A 17,173-nucleotide genomic window follows, 5' to 3' on the forward strand; every position below is an offset into this window, starting at 1 on the left:
CCTCGCTCTTCCAGGTGTAGCCCGAGGAAGTTGAAGGGATAGGAGAGGTAGACCTGATGCTCCCCCCTCACCCACCGCAGAACCAGGGTGCTGGGGGGGCTGCAGACACTCGCGGTGGCGATCGAGCTGCAGGCCTGGTCGAGGGGCTGGACTGAGAACAGTGGCGACGGTCCCGAGCGTCAGAAGAGCTGCTGCTGGACCCCCTCTCCGCCCGGTCCCAGTGGGAGCGGCAGTCCATGGTCGCGGTGGGAGCGAGGCCTGTCCTCATGGCACATCACGCCACTTGGACCAGCCTCGGGAGACTGCTTCCTCACCCCAGCCAGCGGCTGGTCTGGGACCATCGCGTCAACCCTGGGTACCGGCGGCTCGCCACGAGAGCGATTGCTGGCCTGGTGGGAGTCACCTGGGCGACTCCCACCTCCTGCCAGTCTTCTGCTCCATGCCTGGATCCTGCTGCCGAGCGAACTCGGTTGCCTGGGTCTTGGCTGCATGGTCACCTGCGGGCGACTGTATACTCGGTACCTCTTGCGAACGAGAGGCCGAGACGGTACCTGGCATCGAGGCAGGACCTCTGGTGCCAGGCGAAGAGGTACCGGTGTTAGCCGGCACTCCGGTCCACGGGCCCCGTTCCCGAAGGAACAGGAGGACCAGCGGAAGTCCCAACCGTCCCACCAGGGTGGGAGGGACCCTTAGAAGTCTCAGAGCGAGCCTTCTTAGGGGGGGAGGAGGCTACCTTCTTCTTCTTCGGCTGTGGGGCCTTAGAAGTCGAAGGGGAAGCGGCGGCAGCAGATGACGACAACGAAGACGACGACGACACCTTCCTCTTCTTCTTCTTCTTTGTCAGCTTCCTCAGGACCACTGTCAGGTCTTCCATCCAGGACGGAGCCGGGCCAGTTACTGAAGCAACAGGGCCCTGCTGCACCTGTCCGGAAGGACCTGGGGTGGGGGCAGCAACACCACGGGCAGGAACGACAGCGGCAGGAACTCGTACTGGAGCGGCAGCAATCACAGGAACAGGAGGCGGGGCAGGAACCAGCGGCATCCTCTGTACTGGACCTTACCTTACATCTTGTTCGGGTTGCCCCAGGTCCCTCAGTGTGAGGCACCTCTAATGTCTACCAGAGAGTTGCTAGTACATCTTCCGGTATATTTTGCATCTTCCAATCTTGGATGGTCTGGGATGCAGTTTAGATATTTGTCGAGCTTATTCTTAAACACATCTACGCTCACTCCTGGAGGCAGGTGTAATGGAGAGCTCTTGGGACACCGGAAGTCAGGGGCTGGAGCAAGAGCGGCAAGAGCGGCAAAACCAGGCGGCGGCGTCACGGTAAACCTCTTAACATCCGGCAGCGGCGCCTGAACAGCAGCTGTCAGGGTAACCATGGCAACGTGCTGGGTATAGACCAGGTGCGGCGGAGCAGCGTAGCCTGGCGTGGATACTGTCGTGGTTGTGGTCGTGATCGGGCCATGAGTTACAGGCCTGGTCCCTCTCGACAGATGACTAAGCAGCCCCTAAAAACTCAGTGTCCCCTGGAGCCCCAGCGAGTACCAGACCCAGCTGAGATCGTCCCCCGTGGCAGGCAAATCTGCGGAAGAAAGGGTAGTCGGGTTAGTTGGGGGAGGGGGTTTCCCCTCGTCCGGGGGGGAACAGTTCCCACCCCTAGCGAACGGACGACCCCAAATACAACTGCACGTCGGGGTACCTAGCCCCCTCCTCCACACTCGACTGATCGAGAGAAGAGAAGGAGCGAGATACCACCCCCGAAGGGGAAGGAGCCATATGAGGGAGCTGAGATGGAGGGAAGAAAGATGTGTCTGTAACCAAGGGAGTAACAGGAGAACCCTCCGATGACTCCCTGGCCAGCTTACGCGGCTTCTTCCTCCCTCCATACTGCTCCTCCGACCAAACAATACAAATTTCACATGGCTCGGTGCGAGAGCATTCTTGCCCTCGGCACTGAGTGCACAATTCATGAGGATCTACCTTGAAAGTGGACCGAAAGGCCCCATACTTACGGCCCTCCACACCAGGGCACAATCTGCGGTTGATGGGGGGGGGGTCTTTCCGACTCTCAGGAATCCATAATTCCACAATAAACACAGTATGAATAATACAAAACAACCAAGTACTCACGTCAGTTTTGCACATGCACACTAGTAATAGGAAAAAGGCAAAATATCTTCACGATATGAAGCAAACCAAGCATACGATGAATACAGCGGGCAGAGAGGCGGGCAACACGTCCATCCACCAGCGCGGCCGAAAGCAAAGTGACTCCTCTCCTCGCAGTCACGCTGACCGCCAACTGCCGGACAAGTAGTTAACTACCGAACCCCCTTGTTCGAAGCTTACGACCGGTTCAGCTGCCGCTAAATTACCTTCCTATTGCTAAAGGACCGAGGGTTTGTATACGTATCGGAACAAACTTCTCTATAAAATGTTATTTTTGATAATATTTTTGGGTATTTGGAATGCATTAACTGGATTTACATTATTCCTTATGGGAATTACTGTTTTGGATTTTGTACGTTTCAGACTTCATGAAACGTTCTGAAATGGGTTACATACAAAAACCGAGGTTCCATTGTAGTTTTGAAGGAACATTCAAGGAAAACCAAACAATGCATTAGTATTCAAATAAGAAACTATGTCTTTTCTTTTGTATGTGCTACTCAATAGTTAAAAATCAAGTTGTTCATCATTTCTAAAGGAAATCTACGTATATAAGGGATTTTGACGAAGGAAAAATCTATTTCTGGGTGATTGGCTCGTGTCGCCCTATGAAAGTATCCTTAATATCATTCTTTCTAGGTAAAATTAGCCTAAAATTACCAGAGAAAAACAAAATTAAGAAAATGTCAGTAAAACTGACTCGCTCACTCTTAAAAAGAAGTGTCGGTATGATAAAGGGGCGAGTGTGGAACACTACCACGAGCCAAACACCAATTAGAACTTCCTATCAGAATCCCCCCAAGAGAGAGCTGATACCAACGGGCGATGCAACCTCTACTACTACTACTAGAGGACGCCACGGACAGCAGCGCCCCTAGCGGACATCCTTAATTAAAACAGTTAAATACATCTTGTCCTGCAAGGGGGGGAAACAAACTATAAAAAAGGGGGGGTTTCATAGGGCGACACGAGCCAATCACCCAGAAATAGATTTTTCCTTCGTCAAAATCCCTTTTCTGGGCTCAGCTCGTGTCGGCCTATGAAAGAGTACCAGAGAAACAGACAAGATGGAAAAGGGAACAATGAAAAACAATTTAAAATGATGGATATAATATAAGTAAATCAATTACAGCATACAAATTAAGCACTTAAACTAACTTATTTAAACAGTAAAATAAAAAATGTTAGTAATCTTAAAGTACTTAAATGGTAATTAAAGTAAATTACAAAGATGCATGTAAAATAAGGAAAAATTGGGATTTACTTAACAATAATACAAAATTGTAAAATATATACATCCATGTGTCCTACCCTAGCATAAAAATAAGGGTAGGTACACTGAAATCCATCATCAATACAAATATTCCAAAATATATACAAACACATTGTGACTGAAGTTCATCATCAACATAAAATGGTGAATATATACAAACATATTGTGTCCTACCCTAGCATAAAAATAAGGGTAGGTACACTGAAGTACATTATCAGTACAAATGTGGATGTCCCTAGCAAAAAAATAAGGGACAATCCACTATATGATACAACGGCTAAGGCTATGATGTTTGAGTAGCCTGACGATAGGGTGAGGCATGTTGGTTGATGTAGGTAGAAAGGAGACCTGGATCTATACTACAACTACTAAACAGTATCAGGGGAAACTATGTTTCCCGCTGCTACTGCTGAAAACTTTAAAGATTCCAAGGACTTTAAATAATGGCGTTTAAAGACTGTCGGGGATTTCCATCCAGTATACTTTCTAAGATCCTCAAAGTTCATATGTTGGAAATAATTAATTGAGGTGGCTACTCCCCTGATATCATGTGCTTTTGGGAATGACTCAGGGTTGGCTTGTTTAATGAAGTAAAGGATTTGCTGTCTAATGCCTTTAACTGATAAGGTACCACCTTTTTCTCTCGTGAAGAGAGCACCTGAGGATCTAGAAGAAGTACGAGATAGAAAGGCTCTAAGAGTTGATACTGGGCAGAGAGAAGGATCCTGTGGAAGTGGGATAACCTTCCAAGGGGCCCACCTTGCAAGAGGATCTTCATTTTTGGCTAAAAAGCTACGATCCGGAGCAAGTAGAACTTCTCCTGATGGGAGGAATTCCACATGACCCGCATCCCTGGATAGAGCCGACAGTTCTGAAATTCTAGCTCCTGAGGCTAGGCTTAATAAGAATAATGTCTTCCTCAGGAGCATTATGAATGTACAAGATGAGTTGTCAGTATCTGAAGCTAGTTTGAGGACGTCATTTAAGAACCATGAAACTGTAGTAGGCCTCTGGGAAGGTCTAAGTCTAGCACAGGCTTTAGGGATAGATGTGAAATAAGATTCAGTCAAATCTATCTGAAAACCTACTTGAAAGATTTTCTTCAAAGCCGATTTATGAGTGGTAATCGTGCTAGCTGCTAAACCTTTTTCAAATAAGGATCTGAAAAAGGATATAGCCAAATTAACTGTCATGGTTGTAGTGTTCGATTCTCTCAAGAAAGATGCTAATTTTTTAACAGCTGAGTCATATTGTCTAATGGTTGACTCTCTCTTATCTGATTCTAGGAAGAGAATATTCTGTGGATCAATGTCAGCATCTTTATTAGCCGCAAACTTCATGAAGTCCATAAAGTTAGGGTCTGGAGAGTTCCTGAGGAAGCGAACACAGTCCTCATTTGTACTGATTGTGATAGTTTGGGATTGGGGATCCGTTGAGGGCGGAGACCCAATTCCAAGAGAAGAGGATACCAGTTGCTCTTGGGCCAGTCCGGTGCAATCAGAGCTACTATCCCTTTGAAAGACCTTAGTTTGTCTAGGACTTTCAAGAGAAGATTCACTGGAGGAAAAACATAAATTCTCCTCCACTGATTCCAATCTAACGACAGGGCGTCCGTGGCATAAGCCAGAGGGTCCAGGTTGGGGGCCACATAGCAAGGGAGCTTGTGGTTCGCTTGTGAGGCGAAGAGATCCACTTGAAGACCTGGGACTCTCCGGCTTACCCACTGGAATGACCCGACGTCCAGAGACCACTCTGATTCCAGAGGAACTGACCGGGACAGAGCGTCTGCTATCACATTTCTTACTCCTGCCAGGTGAGTGGCAGACAGATGCCATTTGTGTTTGTTTGCTAATGCAAAGATGGCTATCATGACATGGTTCACATGTTTGGATTTGGACCCTCCTCTGTTGATGCAATGAACTACCACTGCACTGTCCAAAACTAGCCTTAGATGAGACTTCTTCGGGGGAAGCAGTCTCTTCAGAGTAAGAAATACTGCCATTGCTTCCAACACGTTTATGTGGAGCTGGCGAAATAGAACTGACCAAGTCCCCTGAACCTGTTTGAACTGAGAGTATCCCCCCCACCCGGACAGGGATGCATCCGTGTGAATGGTTAGCACTGGGAGGGGATATTGAAGGGGTACTTTCTTGGCTAAGTTCTTTACTTTTGACCAAGGCCGTAGTTGGTTGCGAAGGATCTGTGGAATTACTGACAACTTGTCTCGATATTTGGAGTTTGCTTTTGACCGCCAAATTCGATTTATATCTTTCAGCCTTGCTTTCAGAAGGATATCTGTTACCGAAGCAAACTGAAGAGACCCTAGGATTCTCTCCTGGTTTCTTCTTGACGTTTGTTTGCATTTGAGGAATTGCCTGACAGATTTTGCTATTTCCTTCCGTTTGGCCACTGGAATTGATAGATTGTGGGAAGACAAATCCCATTGGATTCCTAGCCACTGAAAACGAGATTCCGGAGTAAGTCTGGATTTCGTTTTGTTTATCTGGAACCCCAGATGTTCCAGAAAGTGAACTACCTTTTTGGTAGCTTCGAGACATTCCTCGACTGTTGGTGCCCAGATCAACCAATCGTCGAGGTATGCCGCTACCATTATTCCCTGAGCTCTCAATTGTTGTACAACCACTTCTGCTATCTTTGTGAATACCCTGGGGGCTACATTCAGACCGAAGGGCATCACTTTGAATGAGAATGTCTGATTTCCTAGCCTGAATCCTAGGAATGGGCGGAAGTGTCTGGCTATAGGGATATGATAGTATGCGTCTGTAAGATCGATGGAGCATGTGACGGCTCCACGCGGAAGTAAGGTCCTTACTTGCGAGAGGGTAAGCATCTTGAACTTGTCGCAGCGAATGAAAGAGTTTAGCTTTGACAAGTCTAAGATTACCCTTCTTTTTGTTGAGCCTTTCTTTGGCACGCTGAATAAGCGCCCTTGAAATTTTAGATGTTTGACTCTCGCAATAGCTCCTTTCTGAAGGAGTTCTTCCGCGTAATCTATCAATTCCTTTGACGGTACCTGATGAAATGATTGATTGGAGGAGGATCTTTGATCCAACTCCAGCCTAATCCTTTGGACACTATGCTCTGTGCCCAATTGCTGAACCCCCACCTGTGGCGGAAGAGGAACAGCCTCCCTCCTACCTGGGGAGCCTCATTGCTGATGGGCGGGTTGGCCACCACGCCCTCCTCTGAACTGTCTACTCCTCGTGCCCCTTCCTGCGCCACGCTGACGAAAGTAACCTCTCGCCCTACCTCTCGGTTGAGAGTAGCCTTGAGCCTCATAAGCAGGGTTGAAGGCCGGCGAGATAGCGTAGGAAGTGGATGGTTGAGATTGCTGGGGCACCAGGAGGAAAGGTTGGTTCTGCTTAGAGGTGGAAGGTTGTCCCTGTTGGGTAACTGGGACTGCCTGCACAAATTGCTGCTGTTGCTGGAGTTTTTTATATGGCTGGAACCTCTTACCAGCCTTCTTTGGTTTCTTGCCAGCAGTGGGAACGGATTCCTGTTTCCTCTTTGAGGAAATACCCCACCTAGCTCTAAGGCTCTGATTGAGTCTAGCAGCTTCGTGGTGGACCTCATTCACTGCGGATTCTGGGAAGAGATCCGCTCCCCACATGCTTGCAGCCAAGAGTCTATTAGGCTCATGCCTAATTGTGCACTCCTGTAGGACATGCTTCCGGCAGTTCCTCCTAGCCTGGAAGAAGTCAAAAGCGTCCGTTAGAACCGTCTGAAACTGAGATTTCGCCAGAATCTTGAACAGCGGTTCCGTAGCGTAGGAAAGGGCAGCCATTTCAGTGATGATGAGGGAATTGAGGGACCTGCCAAACCTAGTTCGCGCATCGAACTCTGCCTGGATTAGGGAATCCGGCAGCCTAGGTAATTTCTCACCGAACTGGTCCATGGCGCAGTCCGGCTTGAGTTTACCCAGCGTGAATGTAGCTGGCAAGTTTTCCCACAATTCTCCGAAGGCGGGGAAGAGCGGAGAAGTAGACTCCGCCTCCCTCAACTGTGGAATGGGCTCATCCTTGAGGACTGCCTGAAGGGACTTCTCCACTAATTTCGTGGCGAACGGAAGAGAAACCTCCTCTTCCGTCGCGAAAATAGTGAAGGGACTCTTGTAGGCCTGGAGTTTAGTGTTAGTACACTCCCAGTCCTCAAGGCAGTGAACCCATTCCCGCTGGGCATGATCTCTACTATAAAGAACTGACTCCTTAGAGATTTTGTCTTCTCTCGTCAGAGCCGTTGGCGTCAGCCTAGCATAACCGATGAAAGGCTGCGTCAAACCCGGAGGGTAGAACTCGAAGTCCTCAATCCTTCGAGTTCCACACTCCGAGATAGAAATCATTCCGTCCTTGAATGGGGCGTAGGCAGCTACTCTCCATGGATTCTCCATAGAGAAAGCTGGCAAGGAGTCATAAGGTGGAAGTTGAAGAATCCCCGTGCTAGATGCTGGGGAGACTGGGGGAGGAGCCTGAGCTAGCCCAGCTACTCGGTCCTCATTCTCTCTCATTCTATTAGAGAGATCCTGGATTGACTGTCCAGATTGAGACAGACTGTCTGCTAATTGCGCAAACATCTGCTCGAACCGCGTTCCCAGTGCGGAGATTTGGGAGCCTACTAGCACGCCCACCTGTTCCATCACCCCTGCTGAGAAAGTAGAGGGATCGAAGGTGCTGGTGCTTGCTACCCCTGCCGGCATAGCCGGAGTGGAAGCAGAGGAGGCGGGAGAAGGCAGTGACTCGGTGGGAGCGCGAGCCTTCTCCTTCGAAGCCTTGCTTCTGGAGCTCTTCGATTGGGAAGAGCCCGGCTTTGCCTTCACCGCATCGGCATAGGAAGTCGACGACTTCCTAGCCGAAGAAGACGAAGACGACTTCCTAGAAGTCGACTTAGATAAGGTCTTCGGTTCTCTCTTTCCCTTCTCCTTAGGAGGTACAGAGAGAGCGGGAGGGCGAATAGGGATCTCGGATCCCGCAAAGCCTTGGAAAGAAGCGGAAGAAGAGGGGACAGGAGAAGATCCAGGAGCGCCCAAGGAAAGACCTTGGGCGCCCGACATACCTACCTCAACCAACAAATCCTCCCCACCTACCGCCATGGGCTCAAGATTAAGGTCCAGGGCAGCGACGTCCGGGACCGACTCCTGGGAGGCTACGACCCCAAACGATTGCTGGAGTTCTTGCTGGATGGAGGCTATCAGTGGGGCAGCGGACAAGGGGTCGACGTAACCCGTCGACTTGCCCGCGGGGAAGATCTGGAGGGCCAGCTTTTTGTCCAAAATATAGGGCTGGCCCTTGGCGGCGTTCTTCCCGAAGCCGCCCACCCACGCTTTCAGGGTGGCGAGGGCGACTTCCCTCACCCCGGTAGCCTGAAAGAAAGGTGAGATTAGCTGCCAATTGTGGAACGGGGTTAACAAACTTACGACTAGAAGTTGTTAGTAAAACCATAAGTAAGCCTATAATGGACTTACCCCATCTCCCAGCTGACCGATCAGGTCGTAGCATATAGCGCAGGCTTCAGGGTGCCAGACAATCGTCTCGTTGAACGACGTGGCACAAGGGGCGTGAGACCTGCACTCGTCATGTCCACAGGGGTCGTAAAGCGTCGCATTACAGGCTGGGACCTGGCAGTTGGTAGCCTGTAAGTGAAAAAGTACATGAGTACCAAGTAAACACTTACAGTCTAACATATGCTCCGCTGGTGCCGGAGCGATAAAGTTAGATAAAACCAGAGCCCCGCCAAAATACGTGTGGTAACTAGGTTGATATATAGGCTATGGCTCCGCCGATGGCGGAAGCACAAGAATCAACCAACTAGGAGTGGTGGTAATGGAAACCACGACAGAAATTGGCGGGGATGGATGATAAAATAATAATAATAACACACAATTCATTGTAAAATATTGTATAATTAGGGTATATATCCTTAAAATAACGAAAATAAAACAACTTCTCTCCGCCCGTCTACTAGCAGAGTGCGTAGGTAAGGGGTAAGCTCCCTTCCGGTAGCGGGGGAGAGATATATAAGGATATAGTAGGCAAGCAACCGACCACTCGTAGTACCCACCCTGCCCGCTAGCGGAGCCAGTAACCTATAACCAAAGGTGCCCCGGCTGCGACGGAAGGCTCCTTTCGTCTCGTAAGGGAGGTGGCTGAGCAACTGGGGAGGGGGGGAGGAAGGTCTCGGCGAAACACGGCGGGAGCGAGAAAAAGGGGGGAGGGATGGCCTACTCCTCCCCGCCTCACCAACTACCCGCATGGAGACCCGGTACCTCATAGTGGTCGCCCTATACCCCCCGCTGGGAGGACCCCCGGTCACCTCCGAAAGTGTGAGAGAAGGCGATGAGGTTGTCATAACAACCAAGGGGTCCCCCAGCTCCTCCCTATATCAGAGAGGGAGGGAAGGGGCAGGGAAAGGTGCTATGGAACACGTGACCGCAAGTGGCCTAGGCCGCGAGCAACACAACCGTGGAAGGGCCACGTGAACCAAGCTGTACCAATACATGGAACAAGCACCTAGGCTAGCCTAACACCCTAAATAAATAAATAAATATACATCGAAAGGTGGAAGAGACACTTTTAGTAAAAGAGAAAGAAGCCCAGGAGGAGGCAGACTGTTCCAAGAAACAGGAGCCTACTCGGAGCCAGCGATAGCCGATGTAGAGCAAGAGCCGGGATGCTGGGCCGGAAAATAATAATAGCCCTAAATACCAAGCTAAGAGAATGGTAGGAGGGCTGAACTAGCTAAAACTCGATGTAAAACAATGAATGTGATAAAGTAAGCCCATAAGTATAAGAAGTCCCAGTATGGAGGACCGGGAATCCTTACGAGACGGCATGGCCGCCACGAGACAACCGGGGAACCGTATATGACCTATTAAGAGGAAAATACTGGTACCCGGAAGATAAAACTAAGGTAAAATGTTACTTATGAGTTACTTAACTTAGCCGTGGCAATTGCAGAGCGTTCCATCGTAGATAGTACGGATAAAATCCAATAAAGCACGAGCACAAGAAAATGGCGACTTGTCGCTGGCGCTAAAAATTAAGGATGTCCGCTAGGGGCGCTGCTGTCCGTGGCGTCCTCTAGTAGTAGTAGTAGAGGTTGCATCGCCCGTTGGTATCAGCTCTCTCTTGGGGGGATTCTGATAGGAAGTTCTAATTGGTGTTTGGCTCGTGGTAGTGTTCCACACTCGCCCCTTTATCATACCGACACTTCTTTTTAAGAGTGAGCGAGTCAGTTTTACTGACATTTTCTTAATTTTGTTTTTCTCTGTAATTTTAGGCTAATTTTACCTAGAAAGAATGATATTAAGGATACTTTCATAGGCCGACACGAGCTGAGCCCAGAAATTATGCTAATCAAGTCCATCACAACTGAGTACCACACTCACAGGATTTTTCATGAGTTTTTGGAGTTTCAGTCGCTGCAGATCTGTAGCATTCTTCACAACAGTTACTTCTTTTTCTTCTTGTTTTGCATCACTACTGTCGCTGTCTGACATTATTACTTCTTCAGAAAATTTGAGCCACAAGATTTGCCAACTTATGCTATGTACTACAATTCCAACAGTGAATCCTGTGAATGAAACATTTAAATTTTAGAATTAAACTTTGTTTGGAAAGCTGACAACTGGTATGCAATAAAGGTTGACACACAAAACAATAAATATAACAATTAAGTACTGTATGTGTACCACAACAGTACTCAAGTCTGTTACTCACCCTCTCATTACAACATATTTTTCCCTTTTATTCTACATGCAACAAAGAATCTCTAAAGTCTCACAAAAGGAATTAACAAAATCAATAAAATAACAACAGATTCATACTTTATAGCTTTTAAAATTTAATTTCTGGGCCTAACCTGTGTCGCCCCGTGAAACATTCCTGTAGCATTCATTTCTAAGGTATAATTATTGCTAAATATACAAGAGAAAAGCTACATTGGATTATACCAGAATAAATCCGGTTCGCTCACCCCTTTAATAGGGTGTCGGTATAAAATCTGGGGCGAGTGAAACACTACCACAGGTCTTCTGCCATTTATTCTCTTCCTTTGTCAATTTCCCCATTCCAAAGAGGAGCCGTACCAACACCTTCCCCCTAGCCGCTACTGCTACTACTAGCGCCTCGATCTTCATTCCTTCATAGCATTCGTGTGTTCCACACGCGTTTTCATTTTGGAAATTTTCTTTTGTGATTTTCGTGTTTTATCACTTTGTCTGATCGTCAGGATTCCTCTGGATCAAAGTTAAGTACTGCACGAGTCTATAAATTAGCTTTTTATAGAGTTTTGACCGAAATTTATTTAAGTTAGGCTTGTTTACATTCTGGGAACCTGCATGCGCCGTTCCCGAGTCAGCCTTCTACGTTATTTTCGGTATTCGTATCGATGACTTTCAATTAGTCTCCCATACTAATTGTAGTCCCACATTTTAATTGCAGTGCTTATATCAATTTTGTTTTAGATCCTGACGTGTTATTATAAAAATTTGTTCTTGTCGAGTGAGAAGTATTAACGATCTATCCTTTCGTGTATTTTCACTATAAAGGTTTTCTGGACACGAAACCAGGGTTTTTTTGTTGCGTTATTGAATTAACTTATAAGATCTATATATCCCCTAGCCTACCTTCCCAATCAAGATTAAAAATTATGTTTTCGGAATGGTAGGCTAGCTGGTCAGAGCCCTCTGGCCGACCTGACCAGATCAATGTGATTTGTCGAAGGTTAGGCTAGCCGCTCCTTTTATTTTATTAGACAATTCAATTCTCACACGCTAGATTCTAGTTTGTTATTTTTATCGTTTACACGTTATGATTGGTGTTATAGAGCAGTAGGCCGGTGGCCATCTGTCCTGTGACCAGGTTGAGCCACTCCTGACCGGGAGGTGATCCACCTGGTAGGTGTTATACAGTCTGATTGCGAGTGTTCCACTCCTCGAGGTGACTCCCTCTCCATCCCCCCCGTTGGAGTGCTACTCGCTATGCTACTCCAAGTAATCATTCGAACCCCACCCTCTCCCACGGAGGGGGGGGGGGGGATCCAGTCGAGGGAGAATTCTCCTCTTATCAGGTAGTTATGAGGGACTGTTACCTATCCAGTTGAGCCCTGGACAACTTCCCGGCTCGACAAAAAGGTAGTTACCCGGTACTTCCAGATACCATACCTCATATCCCTTGCCCTTTCCATGTTTAGTCCTCCCGTCCCGGAGGGTCCAGGACGCAACTAGAACCGTTCGTTATTTATAACAAAGCTTCTATGTATAGTATCAGGCCTAGTCCTGATTCAGCCCGGGATGTTTCCGGTCATAAAATTTACATGGAAAGTGGATAGGATGATAAGTTACAGTATCACAGAGCTCCGTTACATAACACATTTGGAATAATTTCCGAAAAAATTTTACGATAAACTTAAGGTTTTGATAAGACATTACGGTTACCTCCGCCGGATTTATTAATCCGGCGGGTATCCTAGTCCTGAAAAATATTATAGATATAGATTTTTATTTTAGACTTAAGGTCTTTTTCCTCTCCATAGCTTTCCGCCCCCCCGTGTTTCGCTACTTTATGTCCCGTTCCGGTGGCAGTTTACACAAATCAAGGCAAGTCCTAGTATAAACTAGGGGAACCTTTCCTGAGCCGACGGATACAGCTCAACTTAAAATTTTTCCTGTTCCGTCAGCATTAATCCTATTTTGTTAAAAGAAGCGTAAAAAAGGGGACCGGAAAGCGAAAGGAAATGGAGAAAAACATTTTTATTCTTAAGAAATTTTTTGCATGCCAACGGAATCAGCACTTGACTTGCTTATATACTAGGCATGTTCCGCTAGAATCATACGCGGCGGAATGTTATTTAACAACATTCCGGCATGAATTAAATTTAGTTAATACATGTCCTGCCGGATGATACAGCTCCGGTGGATATATTCAGTGATATTCATGTATCAATTTTTAACTACAGATGGTCCGCTGTCAGGAGACAGCCTGTACTGCAATGCTGCATCAATCATGCGGACACGAGGTGTGTCGTTCGCACGCAGGTTGCGCAATCCAGCTTGACGACCTAGTAGTTTGGCACCCAGACGGTTGCGAAATCTGCTACAATCTGATGCAGGATTTCACTTCTGATACGGTAGGTCCGGATGCAAGCTGGGAGATAGTAAAATAATTGTTCGAATAAGAGGATTGACTCATATTTTCAGATAGCCATAAATTAAACTAAAATTATTGTCCCGCTTAACGAGTAATTCTCGCGACCCTCAAGATTTGGGTAGGCGGATTTGGCAGGAATGCAAAGGCAAAAGACCCTACATGCTGTCTGAGGAGTTGTGTTCTCTCATATACCCGAATGCTAAGATGTCGGCAGCGGTTTCAACGGATCTGGCAGCTCCAATCATCGCCAGGATTCGTGATGAGACCCAAGCCATACTGGCAGAAGATTTAGAAGGCTTGGGGGGAGATATGGTTGAGGAGGTTGCTGCGATCAATTTAGACCTCGAACCTATGATGACCGACACCCAGGAGGAAGGTAGGGGAGTAAGTGAGGCAGTAGATCCACGGGCTAAAGTACTATCCTTTAGTCCGTCTCATTCTTCTTCTTCTTCTTTTCAGGGATTTACTAAGAAAACTGTGACTTCAGGAAACGAGTCAATGTCGGTAACTCCAAAGGTAAAATCTAGGTCGATCACCCATAGATCAATTACCAAACCCCTTCCTAAGCCTTCCAAACCAAAGTCCCTTAGGGAGACTCGTGCCAGTCCGTCATCAGCCTCCAAACTGACGGCGGACTTAGGTAATGTCTCGACACCTAGGCAGAGTACAAGAACCAGGTTGCAAAAACCGAAACAACAGGATTCGAGTTTAGACCCGGCTGCTATTTCTAGCGTAATCATGCGAGAAATGACTAATCTGTTCCAGGCTAAGCTTATGGAAATCTCGACCCAGTTGGCCTCGAATAGAGAAGCGTCAGGCCAATCTATTCAATCGCTGGCCCAAAGATTGGAGACCCAAGAGTCTCTTATGCAGGCAGTCCTTCAATCCAGCCACACGCAACAATCCTTGCCTGTCCCAGATGCCTCTAAGTTACCACCTTTCAAGGCAAATAACCCTGGAGACTAGCTGCACACGCTCCATTTTCGGAGGGCAAATTGACAATTGAAGGATACGGAACTCGGCCGGTAGAGGATTTTGAATTCTACCCGCCGGATCTCCAATTTCCTTTTTCAGGTTATGTACGCCTGACGGAGGAAGCTCTAGTAAGAGAAGACAAGATACCTAAGGAGACAGTAATTTTTCCTAGAGACCAGGCCCAATCAGCTTGGGTCCGTACCCTAGCTGAATGGGGGTGTACAAACACTAAAATTACTTGTCACAAGAGTCCCTTCACCATGTTCGTGGTCCCGGAGGATATCCCGGTTCCATGTGCAACCAAGATCTTGGAACTAACTCTTCAGGCAGCAGCAGAAGACAAACCCATGCTTCAAATCAGGGAGAAAGATTTACCATCCGTGCTCCTCCCGGGAGGTACAGAAAACTGGCTGGATGCTCCAGCAACCTTCTCAGTGGGAAAGTTAAGCCAGGACTGTGCGACAGATCTCTTTAGCGAACGTTTGCCCAAGCTCCCAGAAGCACTCATTAGGGCTGAATATGAGGTCAGAAGTCGTCTGTGTAGAACTATAAACTCGGTCACTATGGCAGAGATGACAACCATGGTATACGCTGAAGAACCCCTGTTTAAGATCTTAACAAAGTCATTATTACACACATTGCAGTGTGATGTGTATGACTTCGCAGTAGCTAGAAGGAACTGCCGAAAGCACGTTCTAGCTGATGCTTCGATCCGCCATGAGCCTAATAGATTGATCAAGGCTTCAATCTGGGGATCTACCCTTTTTCCGGAGGGCTTGGTTAATGAGGTACTCAGCGAAGCAGCCAGAGTTAATCAGAGTTTGAGAGTCTGCTGGGGACTATTTCCCAAAAGAAAGTTTGATTCATCATCAAACCCTCTAAGGGGAAAGAAAAAGGCAAGAAGGTTCCAACCTTTCCAACACAGCCAACAGCAACCTATGGTTCAGGCGCTTCCAGTAAACCAGGTAAACCAGCCATCCACTTCAAAAATTCAACCTTAACATCAACAGCCTCAAAGCTCGAGTAGCTTCACATCTTCCCCAGCCTTTAATGCTTCCTTTGAAAATCAGGGGGTGTTTCAAGGCTATAACAGGTTTGCTAGAGGAAGCCGAGCCAGGGGAGCTTTTCACAGAGCCAGCGGAAGAGCATCCGGCAGAGGAAGAGGCTTCAGAGGAAACAAGGGTAGTCGACCCTCAGCACAGTGAGATACCTCAGGTAGGAGGGAGGTTGTACCTGTACAAGAACCGCTGGAAATTCAGCAATTGGACACACAGCATAATTGCAAAAGGACTCGGATGGAGTTGGAAGAAAGGGCCTCCTTCATTAATACAATTTTATCAACACCCGACAACGGATCTGTTGGAATATGCTCAAGACCTTCTTCAAAAGAAGGCAATAACAAAAACCAAATATTTAAAATTTCAAGGACGCTTGTTCAGCGTTCCAAAGAAAGACTCAAACAAGTGAAGAATAATATTAGACTTGTCCCATCTGAACTCATTCATTCAATGCGACAAGTTCCATATGCTAACCGTTTCACAGGTACGGACCTTACTTCCCCGTGGGGCCGTCACCACCTCTATAGATCTTACAGATGCCTACTATCATGTTCCAGTAGCAAGGCACTTTCGTCCCTTCCTAGGCTTCAGGCTAGGCAACCAGGCTTACACGTTCAAAGTAATGCCGTTCGGGCTCAACATAGCACCCAGAATATTTACAAAATTAGCAGAAACGGTAGTGCAGGAACTAAGAAAGCAGGGGATAATGCTAGCGGCCTATCTAGACGACTGGCTTATCTGGGCCAAGAACGACAAGGATTGTCACAAAGCAACTCAAAAAGTAGTGGAGTTACTGGAATACCTAGGGTTCCAGATAAACTACAAGAAATCCCGTCTAATTCCTGCTTCACGGTTCCAGTGGTTGGGGATACAATGGGATCTCAACTCCCACAAACTATCAATCCCATCGGTGAAACGGAAACAAATAGCAAGCACTACGAAACGCTTCCTCAAAAACAAACAAACATCCAGGAGGAGTCTAGAAAGAGTTCTAGGCTCGCTCCAGTTCGCTTCAGTAACAGACGTTCTACTAAAAGCCAAACTCAAGGACATAAATCGAGTTTGGCGAACCAGAGCGAATGTGAAATTACGGGACACAACTTCCAGTATTACGGCAATATTACGGAAAAGACTCCGTCCATGGACAGAAGTCAGAAGCTTAGGAAAATCAATTCCTTTACAATTCCCGCCACCAAGCTTAGTAATCCATACAGATGCATCACTAAGCGGGTGGGGAGGTTACTCCCAATACAAAAAAGTTCAAGGAACCTGGTCAGTTACACTCCGCCAGTTGCATATCAATATTTTGGAAGCCATGGCAGTATTTCTAACCCTGAGAAAACTCTCTCCGGCAAAGAAAATCCACATCAGGTTAGTTTTGGACAGTGCAGTAATAGTCCACTGCATAAACAGAGGGGGCTCCAAATCAAGCCACATAAACCATGTAATGATAGCAATCTTTTCATTAGCAGCAAAGAACCAATGGCACCTGTCAGCAACTCACCTAGCGGGAGTAAGGAATGTAGTGGCA

The 17,173-nt window shown here is 47.3% G+C and overlaps 1 protein-coding gene across 3 annotated transcripts in view; it reads right to left on the reverse strand.

Annotated features, from left to right (window-relative positions):
- LOC135208440 (PRKR-interacting protein 1 homolog) overlaps window positions 1-17,173 on the reverse strand; it is an 84,097-nt gene that overhangs the window by 43,807 nt on the left and 23,117 nt on the right. For all 3 annotated transcript variants that reach the window (XM_064240624.1, XM_064240625.1, XM_064240626.1), the window contains one exon: window positions 10,849-11,033. In XM_064240624.1, the coding sequence (XP_064096694.1) occupies window positions 10,849-10,959 (111 nt within the window). In that variant the 5' untranslated portion in view covers window positions 10,960-11,033. The remainder of the gene's footprint in view (window positions 1-10,848; window positions 11,034-17,173) is intronic.

The sequence above is a fragment of the Macrobrachium nipponense genome, chromosome 35, assembly GCF_015104395.2.
Source record: "Macrobrachium nipponense isolate FS-2020 chromosome 35, ASM1510439v2, whole genome shotgun sequence".
In the NCBI taxonomy this organism is placed as follows: Eukaryota; Metazoa; Arthropoda; class Malacostraca; order Decapoda; family Palaemonidae; genus Macrobrachium; species Macrobrachium nipponense.